At 40.1% G+C, this 22,104-nt stretch overlaps 2 protein-coding genes across 2 annotated transcripts; one reads left to right on the forward strand and one right to left on the reverse strand.

Moving 5' to 3' along the window:
* Window positions 1–281: 281 nt before the first annotated feature.
* Window positions 282–8,353, forward strand: zwilch (zwilch kinetochore protein). Its single transcript, XM_033967663.2, has 18 exons — window positions 282–435; window positions 525–564; window positions 641–733; window positions 1,341–1,495; window positions 1,917–2,101; window positions 2,665–2,744; window positions 2,831–2,986; window positions 3,702–3,773; window positions 3,919–4,012; window positions 4,319–4,368; window positions 4,896–4,980; window positions 5,426–5,505; window positions 5,583–5,739; window positions 6,518–6,546; window positions 6,749–6,885; window positions 6,979–7,074; window positions 7,438–7,553; window positions 7,623–8,353. The coding sequence occupies exons 1-18, from the start codon at window positions 386–388 to the stop codon at window positions 7,709–7,711; spliced, it is 1,764 nt and encodes a 587-aa protein (XP_033823554.1). The 5' UTR covers window positions 282–385; the 3' UTR covers window positions 7,712–8,353.
* Window positions 7,857–21,445, reverse strand: lctlb (lactase-like b). The gene is made up of 14 exons (XM_055222408.1): window positions 21,322–21,445; window positions 17,218–17,378; window positions 16,750–16,837; window positions 15,843–15,952; window positions 15,641–15,769; window positions 15,457–15,552; window positions 14,113–14,167; window positions 12,034–12,195; window positions 9,978–10,249; window positions 9,619–9,745; window positions 8,748–8,947; window positions 8,608–8,671; window positions 8,142–8,186; window positions 7,857–8,027 (listed from the first exon to the last, which is right to left on the reverse strand). Exons 1-14 carry the CDS (start codon window positions 21,443–21,445, stop codon window positions 7,912–7,914), a joined length of 1,749 nt encoding a protein of 582 aa, XP_055078383.1. The 3' UTR covers window positions 7,857–7,911.
* Between the last annotated feature and the right edge of the window lie 659 nt (window positions 21,446–22,104).

Raw genomic sequence — 22,104 nt, forward strand, 5'->3', positions numbered from 1 at the left:
GGTTAAAACTCCATCTAGATCTTTTGTAAAAAAAAAAAAAAAAAAAAAAAAACTTTTATGAAGTAAGAAAATTGGGACTATTTTCAGTCTACGGGCGGAGGAAAACACTAGTAAATGTTATACATTTATATTTTTGTTTCGCCATATTTCTCTCAATTACCATTCTTTTATTTTGCATGTCTTCTCTTCCGTTATTAACCCTTCTTCCTTTATTTAAAAAATAATAATTTGTAATTTTGACCTTTGACCCGATCATTTGACGCGATGACGTCAGCGAAGGTGGAGCTTCATTGAGCGCGCAGCTGAAAGTCGGCTCTGATTCCTGTACTGTTCTGTGTCTGATTCTGAATAAAGTTTGTTTATGTGACATTTCCCTGAAGCTACGATGGGATCCAGGACACTCAGCGGCGCAAAGAGGTTCACTGACGCTCTCTGGTGAGTTTTGTGTTCATCTGAGGGTTAAAAACACAATTACAACACAATTATTTCCCATAACAGTGTTTGTGTTTGTCATCTTGGTGCAGGTCCAGTCATGAGCAGAAAAACACTCCCTACCAGACTGAGGTGGGACAGTTTATTCTAGAGTTGCAATTTTTCTGTACGTTTCTGATTGAATTATGTTTTTGACGACCTGTTTTAGGAAGACGTTCAGATTACGAACATGGACGGAGAAGAAATCTCTCTAATAAACATGCTAACTAGTAACCAAACCGTCTACATTTGTGAGAAAACGGTGTGTTTAAAGTTTTTTTTTTATTTTATTTGTTTGTTGTTGTTTTTTTATACAGCTGACACCTTCTTACATGTTCCATATGACTCTTTTTCTCTGATCTGTTCTAATGCTTCCTCATCACAAACAAACGTGTGAATAAAACAAAACTCCAGGTCTAACACTCAAACCCTGCATATTTAGGCTGAGTTCTTCTTTCAAACTGAAAACACTGTTCCACCTTGTGATGTCATGTGGTGATACAGGAAGTGCTCCACTGTGTTTTTAATCTCCATACACCTTCATTTGAATCATTTGGATCATTTCAGCCCTGGAATTGCCAATCTCTACTGAACCAAAGGTAAAAGGAGCTGTTAACTTGAAAACTACCACTTCATGACATCACAACGTGGAACGGAGCATTTTGAGCTTTGGAGATGAAGACAGGCTAATAATAAAGAGTTACTCAAGCGTGTAACTGAAACAAAACACATGTCTGGGTATGTTTTTGATGATGTGAGCTTGTTAAAATGTGGTCACAAGAGTCAATTTCACATAATATGAGATCTTTAATTTTTACTTACCTCTGCAACTACACTATTATTTATTTAATTCTATGTTTTTCATTCAGGTGCTCAAAATTGATTGTGAATCTGAGCCACAGGCCACAGCAGAAACCTCAAACTGCTCTGAAATCGGTGATGATGGTGAGACTGAAGCTGAACAACGTGATGAAAGTCTTAGAACTGAGCCAGATCCACAGCCGCTCAGTGTCAACCAAGCAAGGTGACCAACTGGGGTGACTACATCAAACAGCAGAAAAATAGGAACAAGGTGGACACTGGGGATGACAGACTGGGGAAAATTTAAGCTCATAGATTCCACTGCCATAGCCTAGTTGTTTAATAGATAGATTGAATACAAGAGAAGAAAACAAGTGATAAAACATGTTTTCTATGTAAAACTCACTTTTTATACAGTTCAGTAACAAAGTGTGTTGTTCTCTAAATAGGCTGGTTGAGGGACAGATGCCAAAATGGCTGTGAACATGACAACAGAAGAGGGGCCTATGACCCTATGACTAACCTTTTCTCAGTGTTCATGGTTGTGTACAGTAAAACAGATGTGCAGGCGGTGACTCTGTCTGACCCTTCCTCAGTGTGGTGGTTTTACTAATTTCTTTGACTGTATTTTTGTGTATTTGTAGACAGCTGCTGTCCTTCTATACCCTCGCCCAGAACCCCAGTATATCTTTGGTGACTGAACGGCTGGCGCCTCTATGGGTGCGTTGTGACATGTCTGACCCAGCGGGCACCGCGTGGCTCGGAGCTGAGATGGTTTACACCGGGAGCAAAGTCACAGGAGCCAAACTGTACAGTGTTACATGCAAAGGTACAAACACACGTTATGTTTTTACGGTTGCAGTATCACAATCGCAGCTAATGGAAAAATTATTGACACATTAGAAGGTCCTCTCCATGTTCTCTGTTGGACCTGTAGTTCAGACAACAACATCAGGGCCACAGTGGCTCAGCTGGTAGAGCGTTTGTCCACTGATCTGAAGGCTGGTGGTCTAAATCCCACTTTCAATATAAACATCATTGACCCACAGATTGGTGGTGCAGTTCCAGCTAATGTTGTGTCCTTGGGCAAGACACTTAACCCCCCTCGCCCCCAGTGTCTGCGTACACTGTGTAGGAATGTGTTCATGAATGGCTGAGTGGCATTTTAAGCCTTGAAGGTGGAAAAGTGCTGTATAAAAATGTGACCATTTACAAACATGTTCTGATTTTCATGTGATTCTTGTGTTCATTTAAATTTTGTATTTCAGTTTTTTCTTAAATGTTATATTATTCTAATCATAATCCCCCATACAGAACAATTGTGTTTTAATTTCCAAAACTGCACAGCTCTACTGTGTTCAAACATTTTTACTAACTCATATTTCGTCCTAGGTCCAACAGTGGACCACAGCCGTGTTATGACTCTGGACGAGGTGAAACAGGAGCACAGGAAGAAGCACCACTCACCCTCAGTGAGGACACACTTTATATTAATATTTTAGAATTATTATTATTGTTATTAAAAAGTTTCTTGAAACATAAATGTGAACAATTTCAGATGACTCTGAAAGGCTCTGCCAGATATAACCTGTTTGGTTCTGTTACTGTTGAAAACACAATTATCGACTCCCAAAGCAGCGTCACTGTGGATTTCAAATGGAGTGACGTGGCGAGGATTTTGGAAACTCCGCCCATGTCCTCCACAGCAACACTGGTACGTGGACAAGAATACTGAGAGCTTTGCTTTAAGCAGTTTAAAAAGAAGTTCACCCACACTCTCAGCATCATTAAAGCTCCCATATGACACAAACCTGACTCCTGTGAACTCCATGTTCTATTGCTGTTCCCTCCTCAAAACAGACCAGGTGTTGTGTTTTATTTCATTCACACATGTTTGAATAACACTTTATTATTAGTCTGTCTGCATCTCCAAAGCTCAAAATGCTTTGTGATGTCATGAAGTGGTAATTTTCAAGTTAAGAGCTCCTTTTACCTTTACTTTAGTAGAGATTGGGAATTCCAGGACTGAATGAAATTAAATGATTCCAGTGAAGGTGTGTGGAGCACTTCCTTTATTACCACATGACATCACAAGGCGGAACAGTTTTTTCAGTTTGAGGGAAGAACTCAGCCTAAATATGCAGGGTTTGTGTGTTAAACGTGTGAATGAAACAAAATACAACTCAAGGTCTGTTTGTGATGATCAGAGAGTAGAGTAACATGGGCCTTTAGTGATCTACAGGGAAAAAGCTGCATCCTCAGGGTCAGGTTCAGTTCCATTCAGTTAATAAGTAAAAAGTTTTCCATTTGAACACTGATATGTTCTAGTTTCTTCCTGCATGTTATAAAAGGCATGGGCAAATTACTTTTAGATCTGCCGACACATTTGTAATCGTTGTTTGAAAATGAATCCTTTTGATTCTGTGCAGAACATCAGAGTTTCCAGTGGAGACATGAGGAGCCCCATGTTTGAGATGTTTAAGGAGCTCGAGTTTCTTCAGGTTCACACATTTGGTTCATAACATGTTCAGAATGTCTCTAAGTGTTTTTATGATGCCGTGTCTGTGTTGTGGTGCAGGGGTACAGTTTGGTTGTGATTTGCAAACATTTTATTCTGAATTCTTTTTTTCATTTGTATTTCATAAGAGTCTTGCAGATGGTTTAAGAACTGGAGAGATTGAGTGGGTGGAGCCAATAGAAACAACTCCAGCCGTCGATCTGACCAGGGCACTTCTAGAAGGTGACTGCATCATAACACTCTCTTATTTATAGTATTGATACTCTAGCTATCTTGTGCCTGTAATCTTTATTTGAGGGATTTGTTTAACAGCACAAATCAGCTCACCTGGAGGTCAGATAAGTCGGTTCTTTATGGTCAGATTGTCTGAAACTCTTTTACTCAAGTTAGACTTTAATCTGAGCTTTATTTTAACATAGAGTAGTGCTTACAGTTAGCCTCACACTCCAGGAGATTGTTGATGACATCAGCTGCAGAGTATCACTTAAATGCAAACTGATATTAATGATGTCCCTGTGTTTCATTCAGAGCTTCAGAATTCAACAAAAACTCAAGACCAGACAGTGAAACCGGCAGAGGTGTGTTTGAATCACACTTTAATCAATAGAAATCGGCTCATCTCAGCACTAATGTCCTTACATATATATTTATATATAACGTAATCATAATGCACATGTATTTATATATAACGTAATGTCCTTGCACATGTATTTATATACCATGAGGCAGGATTTGTGCATTTCCCACAATGACACCAAATACTTCTCATATCCCGACAGAGATGTGTCAAGCTCACGATAACATGATGAGCCATCACAATGTATTGAGTTGTAAGGGAACTACATGGACCATGATCCTTTGCTCCAATTCAGTGCAGACAGTTTGAAGACATAACTGTTATAAACATCTTTTCTAATTTAATTCTTTGGGTTATGACAGTTGTATAGGCTCATCCACAGAGCTGTGTGCTCGTGTATGTGCTCTGTGCTCATGTATGTGCAAGTACTTATGTATGAGCTCTGTGCTCATGTCTACACTCATATATGTGCTCTGTGCTCTTGTATGAGCTCATGTCAGGACAATAAGAACCTTCTGTTTTTTTCAGCCTGAGGAGACAGCCTCATTCATGTCTCTGCTGCAGAGAGGAGACCTCGACTTCATTGAACAACTGTGGCTCCGACTCAGGAGGAGTAAGACTTTTTATTAAAGGTTCTGTATAATGCAAAACTTACTTGTGAGGTTTAATCCATGTTCCCTCCTCAAAAACATACCTGGAGTTGTGTTTGAGTAATGTGTTACATCTCCAAAGCTCAAAATGCTCTGTTCTACCTTGTAATGTCATGAAGTGGTAGTTTTCAATTTAACAGCTCCCTTTACCTTTTAGTTCAGTAGAGATTGGCAATTGTCTGAAAAGATCCAAATGATTCTACGGAAGGTGTTTAAAAACACAGTGGAGCACTTCCTGTATTACCACATGATGACATCACAAGGTGGAACAGTTTTTAAACATGTATGAATGAAACAAAACACAACTCCAGGTCTGTTTGTGATGAGGAAACAACATTAGAACAGATCAGAACAGTGTCATATGGGCCTGTAAATAATTCTTCAAATTCTCCAAATTTGTTCTTTCAGGTGTGACTTCCTGTCAGGACATCGGCAATAGTTTGAAGCTTGTCATCGATGGTTTAAGATATGGAGAGATCAAACCCTGGGTATATACACTTAAATAATACTGTAGCTAAATCAACTTCAGACCAAAGTACTATGAGGCTCACCACTCTTCTTCCAGGTCCACAGGGACAGTAACAGCAGCCTCAGTAAACTCATTCTGCAGTCGTACCACCAGAAGATTGACCCTGTTTGTTTGACTGGACTCACTCCGGTCCAAATGCTGCTGGAGATGGGTCTGGACAAGATGAGGAAGGACTACATCAACTATCTCATCGGTAAAACCACAACATCCACCCTGTTCTTCAAAAAGTTCTGTTCAGATCTTTATCCATGTTCCAGTCATTTCTTCTCATTGAGCCTCTGAAGTTGTTTTTGGAGTGATTCATATTTGAGTAATCTTTAATCGACTATTTTGAAGATGTCATTTTGCCGATCTACCCCTGTTTTCACCTCCACCTGTACACGTCTACTCCAGTTTCCAGTTTTATTTTCTTAATCGGTGATACTTGTAGGATTCGGCAGCGTTGCATAGTAATTTTGGTACAAATGGGGGGGGGGAAATGGGCTGCTCTAGTGTGATGTGCATTTCCCATTGGGCACCGCAGTTTCCTAACGCAGAAATCTTACATTTATAACTCATGCCTTTGATTGGGCACAAACAGAGAACGGCTGTGTAGAGGCTTTGTAGAACGGCTCTCAATGTTGGTCCAACTTCACCTTTCCACCTGAGGCCACTCAGCTCTAGGTACTCACCTTGCTTGTTCTTGTAAGGTTTCGCTCTATAAAATGTCTTATAATTAGAAGACAGGGTTCAGGGTTTTTTGACACAAAACCAAAGGATGCCTCGAAACATAGGGAGAACGTGCACGCACGCACACACACACACAGAACATGCAAATGCCCCATAGACACAGGGAGAATATGCAAACTCCACATAGACACAGGGAGAATATGCAAACTCCACACAGTCAAAGAACAGAGCCATAGAGAGGGCACTGTTTCTGTAGTATCTGCCGTTTATAGTAATTCATTTTGACTTCCATCTTTTTACAGGTGAAGAATTAACAACCTTAAATCATTTGGTATGTATTTTTTACTCACGAACTAAACATTCTTAAATATTAAAAGAAAAATTTAAATCTATAACTGGACAAAAAGATGTACAAGTGAAGAGGTTTGGCTGCTCTCAGCTTTGCCAAAGCTGTGCTCACTACCTGTTTTTGTTGGATAATTTTCTTATTCATTGTTACATTACTTATTTAAGCTAATGTCTTGTGTTCACAGCACTATTACCTAAGCACAGAGGTCAACATCCAGGAGCAGATCTCCAGACTGGAGAAACTGCACCACCTGCTGGAGATACTGGGGACCTGCACCACATTCCTGGGCCTGCCGTATCATCGCCTCTTTCTCCTCACACAGTAGGCTCAGATAAACTGCTCCAAACTCAAACATAACATAGAGCAACATACTGTGTTCTCTCTGTGAGTAACATACTGTGTACTCTGTCTCAGATCATGTTTGCAGCATTATAAAACAAACCCATATGATGGAAACCACACCTTTAAACTGCCCGTCCAGCCCGCGCTAATCACTCACTTCTACCAGACGTGAGTTTTATTTCACATTGTCAGTTCATATCAGTGTTTTGTAATTGGGGATGCATGAGTTTGGGGGAAAACACTGACAAGACTTGTGGTTAGATTTGATTTTGCGCTTCAGAGAGCACAATGTAAACATTTTCAAGACGATAACATTGAGAGAAAACTGAAAAATAAACTTCATTATTACAAGAATCCCCTGGACTTCAGAACATGTTAAACCAGAACTACAAGAACAAATAGTTTTTTATATAAAGGCTTTGTTTGTTCTCTGCAGTGGAGTCTGATCTGTAAAACTGAAGCTTTTGTGATTTAATCATTTCACAAACCGAAATGTGATTTTATTTTGATGATATTGTGCCATTGTTTCAGGGAGCATCCTGTTTTATGGGGGGTTGAGGTTTGCAGTGGTCATGGTCCTCGTGAGGTCAGGACTTTACTGCAGCTCAGTGACCAGCCACTCGTGGATCATGTCGTCTTTGACACAGGTTCATTCTCTGGTGCATTCATAACATTCTGATGTGTGATTGTGTAATTCATGTTTTTGTGTTCTCCAGATTATGGAAATGAAACAGTGAATGGAGACTCTGAGGAATTGGCCTGTTTTTCCACACTGGTGTGTTGTAGTCTGGTCAATTTTGTGTAAACTCTTTATAAATATGTTTGTATATTTTTAATGTCATGGATGTCAAGTAACGGCAATTAGTCATGTTTTTGCCACAGCATTTTTAATAAACATTTTTATAAAGCACTCAAGATTAGCGTGCGATGCTAGTCTGTTAACAAGCTGCATTTAAATCACTTCAAATGAGACATTTGATCCCCCCAGAGCCTCTAGCTCCTCCTCTAGCTCCGCCGCCTCAACAGAAACATGAGCAACACAGCACTGATCAAAATGGACATAGTACAGACAGTGGGAACCACGATCTCAGTGACCATCTCCATGTGGCTGGTCAGCGGGTCTGCAAACACAAAAGAGCTAGTCAGTGTAATGTGAGTCTGAGGAGAATCTCTGAAGCAAGCAGTGAGCACAGCGCTCAAAGGGTTAATGTTTTTATTTCAAACTTATTTCTTACCATGGATAAGTCTTAGAATATTGGCAGCAGTGCTCCGCTGTTCCTCTAATGAAAGAAGAAAAGGAGCAGTTTAACCCTTTGAGAACTGCAGCAACAAAACAACACAATCAGTGTCTTCTGTTTATTCTGTCTCACTCTGTTCTGTATGAATCTGTTTGTCTCTGTGTGTGTCTGTGTATTGTTTGACTAAAGGCAGCTCACAGTTAAACTTTAAACGTGTGTGTCTGTGTGTCTAAATAAACTTTAAACTTGTACCATTATTCTACACCTCATCGTGCACAGGCCAAACCTTGGGCCAGTCTGTTTGTGGGCTGTTGGCTCGTGCAGCTGCAGGGGCAAACAAAAAAGATATGACTGAAGAGCAGCTGCTCAGATCAAACCAAATATTTATATGTTTTACAAACTCAGAATCTTTGTTTGTTTACCCCGGCTCATCTGAAAACATCTAACTAAAAAATAAAGTCACCTGCAGCTAAGAGCTGGTTACTGGAGGAGCACGTCTCCACAGCCTTCCTCCTCCAGAGCTCCACCTGCAGCACAAGTATAAGTACACAAGGTCTACAAGCACACAGGGTTTGCAGTTTAAGTACATAGTGCTAGTCTCACCTCTCTCTGGTTGGGGAAGCCGTTGGAGCTGATGATGCGTTTGTAGAACTGAACAGACGCTTTGGGGTAGCGAGCCTTGTTTTTGTTTTTGAAATCAACATAATAAAGACCAAACCTCTCAGTGAAGCCTTCGTCCCACTCAAACTTATCCAGCAGAGACCAGGCCGTGTAGCCTCTCACGTTCACTCCATCTCTGATGGCTGCAAACAGTGTTGAGTCAGTGTTTATAATGATAAGGTATTTGTGTAGCCCCTCACGTGTAGCCCCTCATGTTCACTCACTGATGGCTGTGGGCAGCAGCTTTATGTTAGACTTATTATAAAAACTGACTCACTCATAATTGTATATTTGTGTTTATAATAAGAGTTTACAATGGGCATTTATAATGAGCGTTTATAATGAGCAAGTCTGTGTTTATAATGAGCGTTTGTAATGAGCGAGTCAGTGTTTATAATGAGTGTTTATAATGAACATTCATAATGAGTGTTTATAATGAACATTTATGAGTGTTTATAATGAACAAGTCAGTGTTTATAATGAGTTTATAATAAACATTTACAGTGGGCGTTTATAATGAGTGTTTATGATGAACGTTTATGAGTCAGTGTTTATAATGAACGTTTATGAGCGTTTGAGCATTTATAATGAGTGTTTATAATGAGTGAGTCAGTGTTTATAATGAAAGTTTATGAGCGTTTGAGCATTTATAATGAGTGTTTATAATGAGCATTTATAATGAGCGGGTCAGTGTTTGTAATGAGCGGGTCAGTGTTTGTAATGAGTGTTTATAATACGCGTTTATAAGAAGTGTTTATATTGAGAGTCTGTATATAGTGAGCGTTTATAATGGCCGTTTATAATGAGCTTTTACCTTTTAGCATCTCGTTGATGTAATCTCTGAAGTACTGGATCCTCCACTCATCGCACAGCTCTGTGCACGGCGTCTTCTCAGAGACGCCGTTCTCTGTCACGAAGATCATGGGGTTTCCATACTGACTCTAAACATGAACAAGCATTTAAACAGACTGGGGGTCAAATGTTCCGGGTTTTGGGTCAAACATTCTGGGGTTTTGAGTCAAACGTTGTGGGGTTTTGTGTCAAATGTGGGGTTTTGGGTCAAATGTTCTGGGGTTTTGGGTCAAATGTTCTGGGGTTTTGGGTCAAATGTTCTGGGGATGTGGGTCATTGTGCTAGTGTTACATAATTTCAGAGAACTAGACGGATCGTGACCTTGACAAAGTTGAGTAGGCGTCTGAAGCCCCAGGGCACGGCGTACAGCCACTCAGAGCCAGGGTCGGGCCAGCGAGGGTCCACCAGCTCAGCCAGGTCACGGTCCAGGAAGTAACTGCTGCTGCCACGGAGGTTGTTCTTGTGAGTGATGTAACGAGTGGTGAAGTGACCAATGCCCAGAAAATCACAGGTGCCTTTTATGTAACTCTTTTCTTGAGGAGAGAAAGTGGGCAGACGAGACGTGCCAAGGCCCTGGTGGGCACTCTTCCTCCCTGAACCAGAGAAGAACAGAGCCTTTAAAATGCTGTCATTAGAGCGGTCAGAATCACAGAAGGGTCAGAATCACAGGAGGGTCAGAATCTCAGGAGGGTCCGAATATCAGGAGGGTCAGAATCACAGAACGGAGGGGACTGGAGGCAAAATGATGGTAAATTACATTTACAAAGATTTCTTTACCAAATAAAAAATGCAATTTTAAATGCCCCAGGTCAAAATTACAAAACATGATAAAAAGATGTATTTCTAGCCTCAAAATTGTCTTTAAGTCTCAGAAATACTGTCATTTGTGGAAAGGCACCACATATATGTGTATTGTGGGGTCAACATCTCTTTGTTCAGTAAAAGTGAAAAATAAAGATATTCCCTTCATCAAAACCAGTGTTCAGTCTGTGTAATAATCTCTCTTAACAGCATAACACATGCCTGTAAAGTCTAACCCGGCTCTGATCTCACATGGGTCTGACTCGGTTTCATTTGCCAAACGCTCCCTGGATTTTTCATATTCTATGATATTCTGTGGTTAATCCTAATCTTCCATCGAAATCACATTATGTTCAACTGTATTTTTGCCTCCAGTCAATTCCATTCCAGAATTTAGATTGTTTCTGTTTATCTCTATGGTGGAACGTTCATCACTTACCATGAAGACAATGCACGTTGTCTGTAAACTCAGGAAAAAATATAGTGATTTAAAGAGCACATTCTCAGTAGCTTGTGATCAATCCGAGCGTTCATGGTCCTGTTTAGGAGTTTGATTGTCAACAAAAAGGTGAGAATGACTAACTGAAAAACTGTTGGCTAATGCTAAGGCTAATGCTACCTAGCTTGAGACTGTAATGTTATTTGAGAAGGACTTGTTTAACAGCACAAATCAGCTCACCTGTTGTAGTTCAGATGAGTCAGTATTTTTATGGTCAGATTATGTTAAACTAAAACTCAGATTAAAGTCTAAAAGAGCCCTAGACAGAGCAGTGCCTACAATTAGCTTCAAACCCCCAGAGAATGTTGATGGCATCAGCTGGTGGTTTTCAGAATCAAGAATGTGATGATGTCATAATCCAGACGGTGTCAGGGGTCACACACAGTTTTATTGATTATATTGTACTTTACCGTGAAATCTCCAAAAGGTAAATTCACAAATGTTGAACTTGATCATTTCTATTTTTGAGACTAGACCGAAGAACTCACTGTTACAACAACAACACCAGCAGCAACACCAACAACACCAAAAGCAACACCAGCAACTACATCAACAACACTAACAACAACATCAACACCAACAACACCACCACCACCACTGACAATAACACCACTACCAACATCAGCAACACTAACAACAACACCAATAACACTAAAAACAGCACCAACATCAACACCACCAACAACAACACATCAGCAACAGCAGCAGCAACACTACAACAACAACATCACTAAAAATACCACTAACAACAACAACAACAACAACAAAACCAACAGTGTGTCGCTGACATCGCCACATTCTATAGACCAATGTTATTAAATACAGATGGGGACAGCCAAATGAGAAATGATCAGGTTCAGTACTTTTGGATTTTACTTCTAGATATTTCATAAGAAACTCCAATATAATGAATAGGGAAATCTGGCCCCCCATTTAGGAGTATGACATCACATTCTAGAATCTGAAACCACCAATAGAATGTTGCGATGTCATCTGTGTTAAATGTGATTGGCCTGTAGAATGTATAGTATTTCTTTAGATTTTTGAACATGTACTGTAAACGTCAGACCGATTTACCAATGAAGTCCTTCATGACTTGGGGATAGTCTCCGTGAAAGATGGGCGTGGCAAACCATCCTAGGTAGAACTGTACATATCTCTCAGCCGCCTCGATGTCCTTCTGGTTCGTGATGTCCACAGGCTCACCCCAGTCTCCAGACAGAGAGATGCCGACCTGACCTGACCACAAAGCACAGCATTTACACAGTATACATGACCACACCTGACCACAAACACAGCACTTACATAGTATACATGACCACACCTGATCTGACCACAAACACAGCATTTACACAGTATGCATGACCACACGTGACCACAAACCCAGCATTTACACAGTATGCATGACCACACCTGACCACAAAACACAGCATTTACACAGTATGCATGACCACAACTGACCACAAACACAGCATTTACACAATATGCATGACCACAACTGACCACAAACACAGCATTTACACAATATGCATGACCACACGTGACCACAAACACAGCATTTACACAATATGCATGACCACACGTGACCACAAACACAGCATTTACACAATATGCATGACCACACCTGACAACAAACACAGCATTTACAAAGTGTACATGACCACACCTGATCTGACCGTAAACACAGCACTTACACAAGATAGATGACCACACCAGACCACAAAACACAGCACTTACACAGTATAAATGACCACACATGACCACAAACACAATGTCTGGACACACCCACTCATTCAGTGTGTTTATTTATGTTCATGAACACACAGACAGAAGATATCAACTACATGAAACATAATAATTCCATACATCTTACTTCATATATTTTACAGTGATGGAACGTAACAAAGTAGAAGTACTTAAATACTGTAAAGTATTTTTTATGATTGTGTGAGACCTGCTGAAAAGGCTGAGGGTTTAACACGTTCATAATTTGAACAAAAATATACAAATAAAAACAGAAAAAAAAACGATCGATTCAGTAGATTCTGTTTAACAAAATTCAGCACAAATCTTTATCAAAATCACAACATTTGAAGCTTCATAAGGTTCAAAATCTATGGAAGCCTGTTTCCGCCATGAAAAAAAAAAAAAAAAAGCCCCATATAAAGTCGAAATTACGAGTTTTAAACTCGTAATTATTAGTTTTAAACTCGTAATTAGGAGTTTAAAAATCGTAATTATGTTTTAAACTCATAATTATGAGTTTAAAACTCGTAATTAGGACTTTTAAAACTACTAATTATGAGTTTAAAACTCGTAATTTTGGGAATGTAACATTTACAAAATGTGAACCTTATCAATTTTGATTAAATGAATTTGGTATTTTAATAATTTCCTCAATAAACCAGCAGAGGTTGTGACCAGCTAGCACTCTGCAAAGACCAGGAGGACGAGCACTCACAGACCCAGAGCAGAGCTCATGAGTGGTCATGAGTGGTCAGAAAAGCGCTCACGGCACAAAACAGTGGCCAGAACAGCACTCAGGGCCCACTAATTTGTTCAAGACCCCAGAAACTTTACTGTAGCTTAATTTATTCATTTATAAAAGTATGCAGGTGATAAACACAACAGTCCTCCTCCTGTCTCCTCTGCTCTGTACACTCAGTTGCAGTGTGCTACAAGCTCAGTTAAGACTTTAAAAGTCCTAATTACGAGTTTTAAACTCATAATTAGTAGTTTAAAGCTAATAATTATGAGTTTAAAAGTCCTAATTACGAGTTTTAAACTAATAATTGTGTGGGGCTTTTATTTTTATTTTTTTCATGGCGGAAACGGGCTTCCATAAAAATCTGTGAAATATGTTTTTACTTTACTCTTTAAGTACATTTTAAACATGTATTTTAATACTTTTACTTTTTTATGTGATACTTTTACTGTTTTTTTTTGTTTTTTTTACTCTGCTGATTTTTTTTACTCTGATGTCTGTACTTTTACTTAACAAATTTGTTTGTTTGTATATAAAATGCAAAGGTAGAAAACGAACACACACACTGAGCGTGTGTGGGCCGTGTACACCTCATTACTTTGTAGTTGACGCTGTAGTTGACACTGCAGTGTACTGTGTAGTTGATATTGTAGTTTACATACATGACTAACCTTTCTGTTTGGCTCTCCACTGCGTGTCATACGTGTGCCAGACTTTAGCGTGAGCCTGAAGAACATTTAAAAACATGTTAGACCCACACTGATTTCAAACACATTCCAAAGTACATATATACGACAGGTTTTCAGTGTTTTTTTCTACTTCTTAGTTTAGAGCAGTGGTTCTCAAATAGTGGGGCGTGCGTATGACTCCACATATGACACTGTAGATACTGTAGACAGCGCGTACGCAGCGCGCACAGCAAAGAACAGGAGAGAGCGAACAGATTGTGACACAAGACAGTGAACAAGAGACACTTTTGCTAAAGAGACACTATGGAAAACATTTTAACAGGGATGAAAAGAAAGGCGGATATAGACGGAGGAAAGTCACCCGAAAAATAAGACGAGGAAGTCTGATGAAGAGTATGGAGCACTTGGCTTCACCGTGACTCCGGTGTGACACGAGGACAGACCGGTGTCTTCTGTGGCAGCGGACAGTATGAAGCCAAATAAGTTCAGACGCCTCATTACACCTCAGTCACGCTGATATGACGCTGGAGTTTTTTCAGCATAAACGTGCCAAATATTGCCAACAATCATCCTGCTTTGTGAATGTCACTTAAACCAGCGAGCACTGAGCATCATATAAGGTGGCTACCAAATTGCTAAATTGCTTGTTTTAATTTGATATTTATTTAATTTTAATGTATTATTTTGATATTTATTTAATTTAAATTTATTAATTTGATGTTTATTTAATTGTATTTTTTTAATTTGATATTTAATTAAATTTCATGATATTTTATTTTTTGAGTATCAAGATGGTTCAATCAGTTGTTCCAAAAATATGGGGGGGGGAGGAGCACTATATATATATATATATATATATATATATATATATATATATATATATATATATATATATATATATGACTGACTGTATATATATAAAAATCACTGAAAAGAACTCTCGTATCTCTTGTGTTTGTGGACAAGCCGGCATATGTTACGTTAGCATAGTTTTCTGATTAACTGTTAATATCTTATGTAAACATACCAGACAGTTGTCTATGAGTTTTGTTAGCATGCTGTACTGCTATTCAGCCTGTAGTTCTCTATTTTATTGTTATATTATATTATCTTGGTCTCGCATTTTGTAAAATAAATTTCCCAAAAATGCAACTTATAGTCCAGTGCGACTTTTCCTTCATTATAATGCATGTTTTTACTTGTGCGACTTATACTCCAGAGCGATGTATAGTCTGGAAAATATGGTATGTTTTGTAAATGAAATCTTAAATATAAAGATTGTTGCTTCGTGTTGTTTATATGTTTGAGACCATTTCATAGTGTTACCTTTATAATGTGGTGTGCGGCTCTGTACGCCCCTGTGCCTCTCAGCTTCAGTCCTGGGGCATGTTCTCCGGTCTCATAGCCTTCCACTGCTACAGACTATAGAACAACACAAGTAGAAAATCTTATAATATTATAATGCTGACCAGCACCAGCATGTAGAACCGAGACTGAAACTGAAACTTACCCACGGATTATTGAAGGTGATCCAATACTTTACTCGATTTCCAAATTTTTCAAAACACAAATTTGCAAAATCATTAAAATGGCTGACGATGCTGATGTTCTGCCAGCCGCCGTATTTCTCTTGCAGAACCTTAAGACAGTTGTTGTATCTGGGTTTGTTAGTTAGCAAGAGTGATTCTGATTAGAAGAGGCGAAGCACTGACCTGTGGCAGGTCCCAGTGGTACAGCGTGACGATGGGAGTGATGTCATTCTCCAGCAGAGTGTCCAACAGCTCATCATAATACTGCAATCCTCTCTCATTGATGTGATCAGCTGTCAGTCAAAAGGTTAATCAAGGTTAAGATTTACACATTAATGTGAAAAAGTCCCCTCTGCATTTGACCCATCTGCATTCAACCCATCTACATTCGATCCATCGACATCTGACCTATCCACATATGACCCATTCTTCAATTCTCCAGACACAGATGAAGGCAAACCGTGCAGAGCTACAGTGCCAGACGTGCACAGCAGAGGGAGAAGTCTAAATGGGTTTGTCACCCGCGTTTAGAAGTAACAGAAAACATGTACATAAAGACTGTACTCAGAATAATGTTGTGTTTACTCTACAATTTAAACACAACTCTGTGTAAAAGTACTCAAATTATTCAGAACACAGCACTCTGAGTATTCTAAGTATTCAGAACACAGTACTCTGACTGGCCCATGTGTCAGAAAACTTTACAAAATTTTACTGCAGTATTGATTATTTTGTCACTAAATACATTTTTACAGTATTTTTCCTTCTCTGCTTGTCACAAGGGAACACTGTGAAAACAAACCGTAATTTTCAACACAGATGAATAGTATTTCTTTTATTATAGTGTCTAAAACAAATTTTGGTCAAAAAAGAAAGATTCAACCTTTTCCAGTTTTATAATTACTATTATTATATTTGTCCTCATTACAGTGTCGGCCTCGTTAGTTCTTTAATATCTGACAAACCAAACCCAAACTGTAAGGTAATCGTTCAGTTCAAGTTTATTTATAAAGCACATTTAAAACAAAAAAGGGCCAGTAATAAAAATAACTTAAACATTAAAATGTAAATTTGTCCGAAGTCCACTCACACTTGAGGCCTGTGGGGATGAGGCGGGGCCACGAGATGGAGAATCTGTAGTGATTCAACTTGAGCTCCTTCATTAGAGTGACATCGTCCTGTGAGAGGCCAGCGTTACATAAAGGGTTAAATATAGAGTCAATGCATTTTAGCGTTGATCTGGCCAATATAAAAGGCCTATAACCAGCTGGATTACACATTTCACTAGGACACACTTAAGAGCTTTATGTTTAATGACATCGTCAGTGCAACTCTCTAAAATAGAAGTCTCCACTTAGTTATTTTCAGCATATTTTTCAACTATAATTTATATTTACAAGATACTATCCCACCAATTTAAGTAGAAACCGGTCACTCACTTTAAAAGGTTCAATGTTCAAGGTTCCTTTATTTTACACATCTTATTGCATATCTAGTATTTGGAGCCCTGATTTTTTACACAGCATGTGTTTGTACCTTGAATATGTAGTAGCTGTACCTTGACTTTGTAGTAGCCTTCACAGGACGTGTCCCCAGTCTCGTTCTGTTGGATTTTGCCTTTTTTATGGGAGAACACGTCCCAGATACTGAGTCCTTTTCCATCTTTGTCCCAGGCTCCTTCGGTTTGATAGGCCGAACTGCCGGCTCCCCACGAAAATCCTGATGGCATTTTAAAAGAGGTTCAGCTTTAACTTTAAAAAATAAAATTATTAAAATCATCATATAAAATTATTAAATAATTTTATATGATGATGAGAACTGTTTACAGCCTTTATGCTTTTTCTATTAACATGCCACAGTGATGAGGATGAACAATCTGACAGAGCTCACATTTGGATCTGTGTAAAGACCTCACTGTCACAGAGTTCATACACACACACACACACATATATATATATATATACACACATACATACACACACACACACACACACACACACATACAGTACACACGTGGACAAAATTGTTGGTACCCTTTGGTTATTGAAAGAAATACTCACAATGGTTACAGAAAAAACTTGAATCTGACAAAAGTCGTCCATCCATCCATCCATCCATTTTCTTCCGCTTATCCGGGGCCGGGTCGCGGGGGCAGCAGTCTAAGCAGGGACTCCCAGACTTCCCTCACCCCGGACACGTCCTCCAGCTCCTCCGGTGGGACCCCAAGGCGTTCCCAGGCCAGCCGAGAGACATAGTCCCTCCAGCGTGTCCTGGGTCTTCCCCGGGGCCTCCTCCCGGTGGGACATGCCCAGAACAAAAGTCGTAACAAATAAAATTCTATGAAATTTAACCAATGAAAGCTTCAGCAGAATTACTTAAAAAAAATAAACTCGTGAAACAGGTCTGGACAAAAATGATGGTACTCCTAGAAAAGACTGAAAAAATAATGTGACCAAAGGGACATGTTAATCCAAGGTGTAATCAGTCAGTGGGCCTATATATAGGGCTACAGGTCATCACTGTGCTGTTTGGTGACATGGCGTGTACCACACTCAACATGGACAAGAGGAAGCAAAGGAAAAAGTTGTCTCAGGAGATTAGAAAGAAAATTGCCGGCTGTAAGTCGGACCTGTTCCCAGTGCATGTTGTACTCCACCAGGGCTGCGCTTTGTCACCGGTTCTGTTCATTATATTTATGGACAGAATTTCTAGGTGCAGCCAGGGGCCACAGGGGGCCTGGTTCGGGAACCACAGGATCTCATCTCTGCTGTTTGCAGATGATGTTGTCCTGATGGCTTCTTCGAGTAAAGACCTGCAACAGGTACTGGGGCGGTTTGCAGCCGAGTGTGAAGTGGCTGGAATGAGAATCAGCTCCTCCAAAAAAAAGGTGGCTTGCCCTATCCGGGTGGATGGAGAGCCTTTGCCTCAAGTGGAGGAGTTCAAGTATCTCAGGGTCTTGTTCACGAGTGAGGGAAGGATGGAGAGTGAGATTGACAGGCGGATCGGTGCAGCGTCTGCAGTGATGCGGTCGCTATATCGGTCCGTTGTGGTGAAGAAGGAGCTGAGCCGGAAGGCAAAGCTCTCAATTTACCGGTCAATCTACGTTCCTACCCTCACCTATGGTCATGAGCTCTGGGTAATGACCGAAAGGACAAGGTCGCGGATACAAGCGGCTGAAATGGGCTTCCTCTGTGGGGTCCCTTAGGGATAGGGTGAGGAGCTCGGAGTAGAGACGGTGCTCTTACACATCAAGAGGAGCTGCTGAGGTGGCTCAGGCATCTGCTCAGGATGCCTCCTGGACGCCTCCCTAGGGAGGTGTTCTGGGCATGTCCCACCGGGAGGAGGCCCTGGGGAAGACCCAGGGCACGCTGGAGGGACTATGTCTCTTGGCTGACCAGGGAACGCCTTGGGGTCCCACAGGAGGAGCTGGAGGACGTGAGATGAGGGAAGTCCCTGCTGCCCCCGCGACCCGGCCCCGGATAAGAAAATGGATGGATGGGACTGTAGCCAACCTCCCTGGACGTGGCCACAGGAGGAAAATTGATGACAAATCAAAGAGACGGATAGTACAAATGGTAACAAAAGAGCCCTGAAAAACTTCTAAAGAGATTAAAGGTGAACTTCAAGCTCAAGGAACATCAGTGTCAGATCGCACCATCCGTTGTTGTTTGAGCCAAAGTGGACTTAATGGGAGCCGACCAAGGAGGACACCATTGTTGAAAACAAAAAATTTTAAAAAAACAGATTGGAATTTGCCAAACTACATGCTGACGAGCCACAAAGCTTCTGGGAGAATGTCCTATGGACAGATGAGACAAAAATGGAAGTTTTTACCAAGGCAAATCAGCTCTATGTTCTGACGAAAAAATGAAGCATATCAAGAAAAGAACACTGGCCCTACTGTGAAACATTGAGGAGGCTCTGTTATGTTCTGGGGCTGAAAACACTGGACTATTCTAAAGTGGCCTTCTATGAGCCCTGACCTAAATCCTATTGAGCATCTTTGGAAGGAGCTGAAACATGCCGTCTGGAAAAGGCACCCTTCAAACCTGAGACAACTGGAGCAGTTTGCTCATGAGGAGTGGGCCAAAATACCTGCTGAGAGGTGCAGAAATCTCATTGAGTTACAGGAATCATTTGATTGCAGTGATTGCCTCAAAAGGTGTGCAACAAAATATTAAGTTAAGGGTACCATCATTTTTGTCCAGACCTGTTTCATGAATTTATTTTTTTTTATAATTCTGTTGAAGCATGGTTGAAAAGCAATGACTGACTTTCATTGGTTAAATTTCATAGAATTTTTATTATTACTTTTGTCAGATTCAAGTTATTTCTGTGACCATTGTGAGTTTTTCTTTCATTAACCGACGGGTACCAACAATTTTGTTCACGTGTGTACATATACACTTACATACACACACACAGAGTGTATGATGATATCACAGATTACGTAAATACCCAGGAAGGAATAGTCTGAAGTCTTTTCGAGTGTATCTTTATCCCAGCCCCAGTCTACACTGTAGACTGCTTGCTTTGTCTGTTTTCTCAAATCTCTGCAGTGAAGTAGAACATTAACCAGGAAGCAATATCTCATATAAAAACACTTTATACACGTAAAGCTTCTTTATTGTGCAAAATGGACTATCTTTAATCCATGTTCTAATGCTGTTCCCTCCTCAAAAACATACCTGGAGTTGTGTTTGTTTCATTCACACATGTCAGAGTAACCCTTTATTATTAATCTGTCTACATCTCGAAAGCTCAAAATGCTCTGTTCCACCTTGTGATGTCATGAATTGGTAGTTTTCAATTTAACAACTCCCTTTACCTTTAGTTCAGTAGAGCAGTAGAGATTGGCAATTCCAGGACTGAAATGATCCAAATGATTCCAGTGAAGGTTTATGGAGTTTTAAAAACACAGTGGAGCACTTCCTGTATTACCACATGATGGAATCAAAAGGTAGAACAGAGAGTTTTCAGTTTGAGAGAAGAACTCAGAAGGGTTTGTGTGTTAAACATGTTTGAAGGAAACAAAACACAAGTCCAGGTCTGTTTGTGATGAGGAAACAACATTAGAACACAGATCAGAGAGTAGAGTCATATGGACCTTTGGGAAAACCCTTGAAATATAAAAATACATACTCCACAGTATAATGTAAATCATTTCTATAATACAGGATGTCTAAATAGATACTTTGCAGTGACATCCCACTGGGGGTGTTCTAAATGTATGCCTGGTGGAATATTCTGCAGTTAGATTATGTGTCACCATGGAGACTCAATGCACAAATTAACAATGGCAAAAAAGCCATAAGATTCAAGAAAAAACACTCAAGTGGTTTACAGAACACATGTTCAGGAGCCTGTGATCAATCGAAGCATTCATGGTCCGGTTTAGGAGTTTGATTTTCAACAAAAAGCTGAGAGTGACTAAAAAACTATTGGTTAATGTTAATGCTAATGTTGGCTAGCTTGTGGCTGTAATGTTGTAGTTCAGATAAGTCGGGTCTTTATGGTCAGATTGTGTTAAAACAAAACTCAGATTAAAGTCTAACTTGAGTAACAGAGCTTCAGACAGAGCAGTGCCTACAGTTAGCATCACACCCCCAGGGAATGTTAACGACATCAGCAGAACACTCATTAGGAGAAACTGAGGCTGTACCAGTTGGAAAAGTGCCATAATAGAAGGAGCTGTGCTGGTTGTGTCTCCAGTCGAAGTCCTCAGCCGCAGACAGACACAGCACCAGCACAAACACATGACCCAGGGTCAGCGCAGAGCTGGACATGATCCTCCAGAGGCTCGGAGCACTAATGCCGTCTGATCTAGACACACAAAGCCCAGGTAGAACAGACAGGACTGCAGGGACTGTTTAGCTATAGACACTCACACAGGACACAAAGGTGTTGTATTGTTCTGTTCCAGTGTATTGTGTTATATTTGTTTTGTGTTGGCTTTTATGTGAAGCACTTTGGTTCAGCTCAAGTTGTTTTAAATGTTTTATATAAATACCCCAGTATTGCCTGTGAGCCTGCAGGTGCTGCACTGGAACAGTGGTGAAGGGTGAGGGGGTGGGGGGTTTGACCGACAGTGAGGCGTGAGCTCATTTTGCTTGGATCAACATATTTATACAAATGATTTGACTTCACTAAGCAAACAGCGAGACTGAGGGCGTCATCAGAGCAGGACCACAGTTAATGAATATGTTCATGACACTGGACGACAAACAGGTTTAAACCCTGATTCTTAACTTTGCACACTCTGCTTAACATCAATGAACCACTCACACATTATACACTCAAGATGCAGGGCAGTTTGGTGTCTTGCCTTAGGACACAACAGCGATATACATTACCCATATCAAACTTGCAACTAGTAATATTTCTACCAAATGAGCGACTGCCAACCCAGATTTGAAATAATTTTACAAAAAGCTTAAATCCAGAA

The sequence above is a fragment of the Periophthalmus magnuspinnatus genome, chromosome 6 (genome assembly GCF_009829125.3).
Source record: "Periophthalmus magnuspinnatus isolate fPerMag1 chromosome 6, fPerMag1.2.pri, whole genome shotgun sequence".
NCBI lineage: Eukaryota > Metazoa > Chordata > Actinopteri > Gobiiformes > Gobiidae > Periophthalmus > Periophthalmus magnuspinnatus.

Coding starts and splice junctions, on each gene's coding strand:
- zwilch (XM_033967663.2), top strand. CDS start 386: ATGGGATCCAGGACACTCAGCGGCGCAAAGAGGTTCACTGACGCTCTC. Junction 2,987..3,701: donor TGTCCTCCACAGCAACACTG/GTACGTGGACAA, acceptor GATTCTGTGCAG/AACATCAGAGTTTCCAGTGG. Junction 6,547..6,748: donor TAACAACCTTAAATCATTTG/GTATGTATTTTT, acceptor TTGTGTTCACAG/CACTATTACCTAAGCACAGA.
- lctlb (XM_055222408.1), bottom strand. CDS start 21,445: ATGTCCAGCTCTGCGCTGACCCTGGGTCATGTGTTTGTGCTGGTGCTG. Junction 15,553..15,640: donor TCACCTTCAATAATCCGTGG/GTAAGTTTCAGT, acceptor GTTGTTCTATAG/TCTGTAGCAGTGGAAGGCTA. Junction 8,028..8,141: donor TATTCTAAGACTTATCCATG/GTAAGAAATAAG, acceptor TTGTGTTTGCAG/ACCCGCTGACCAGCCACATG.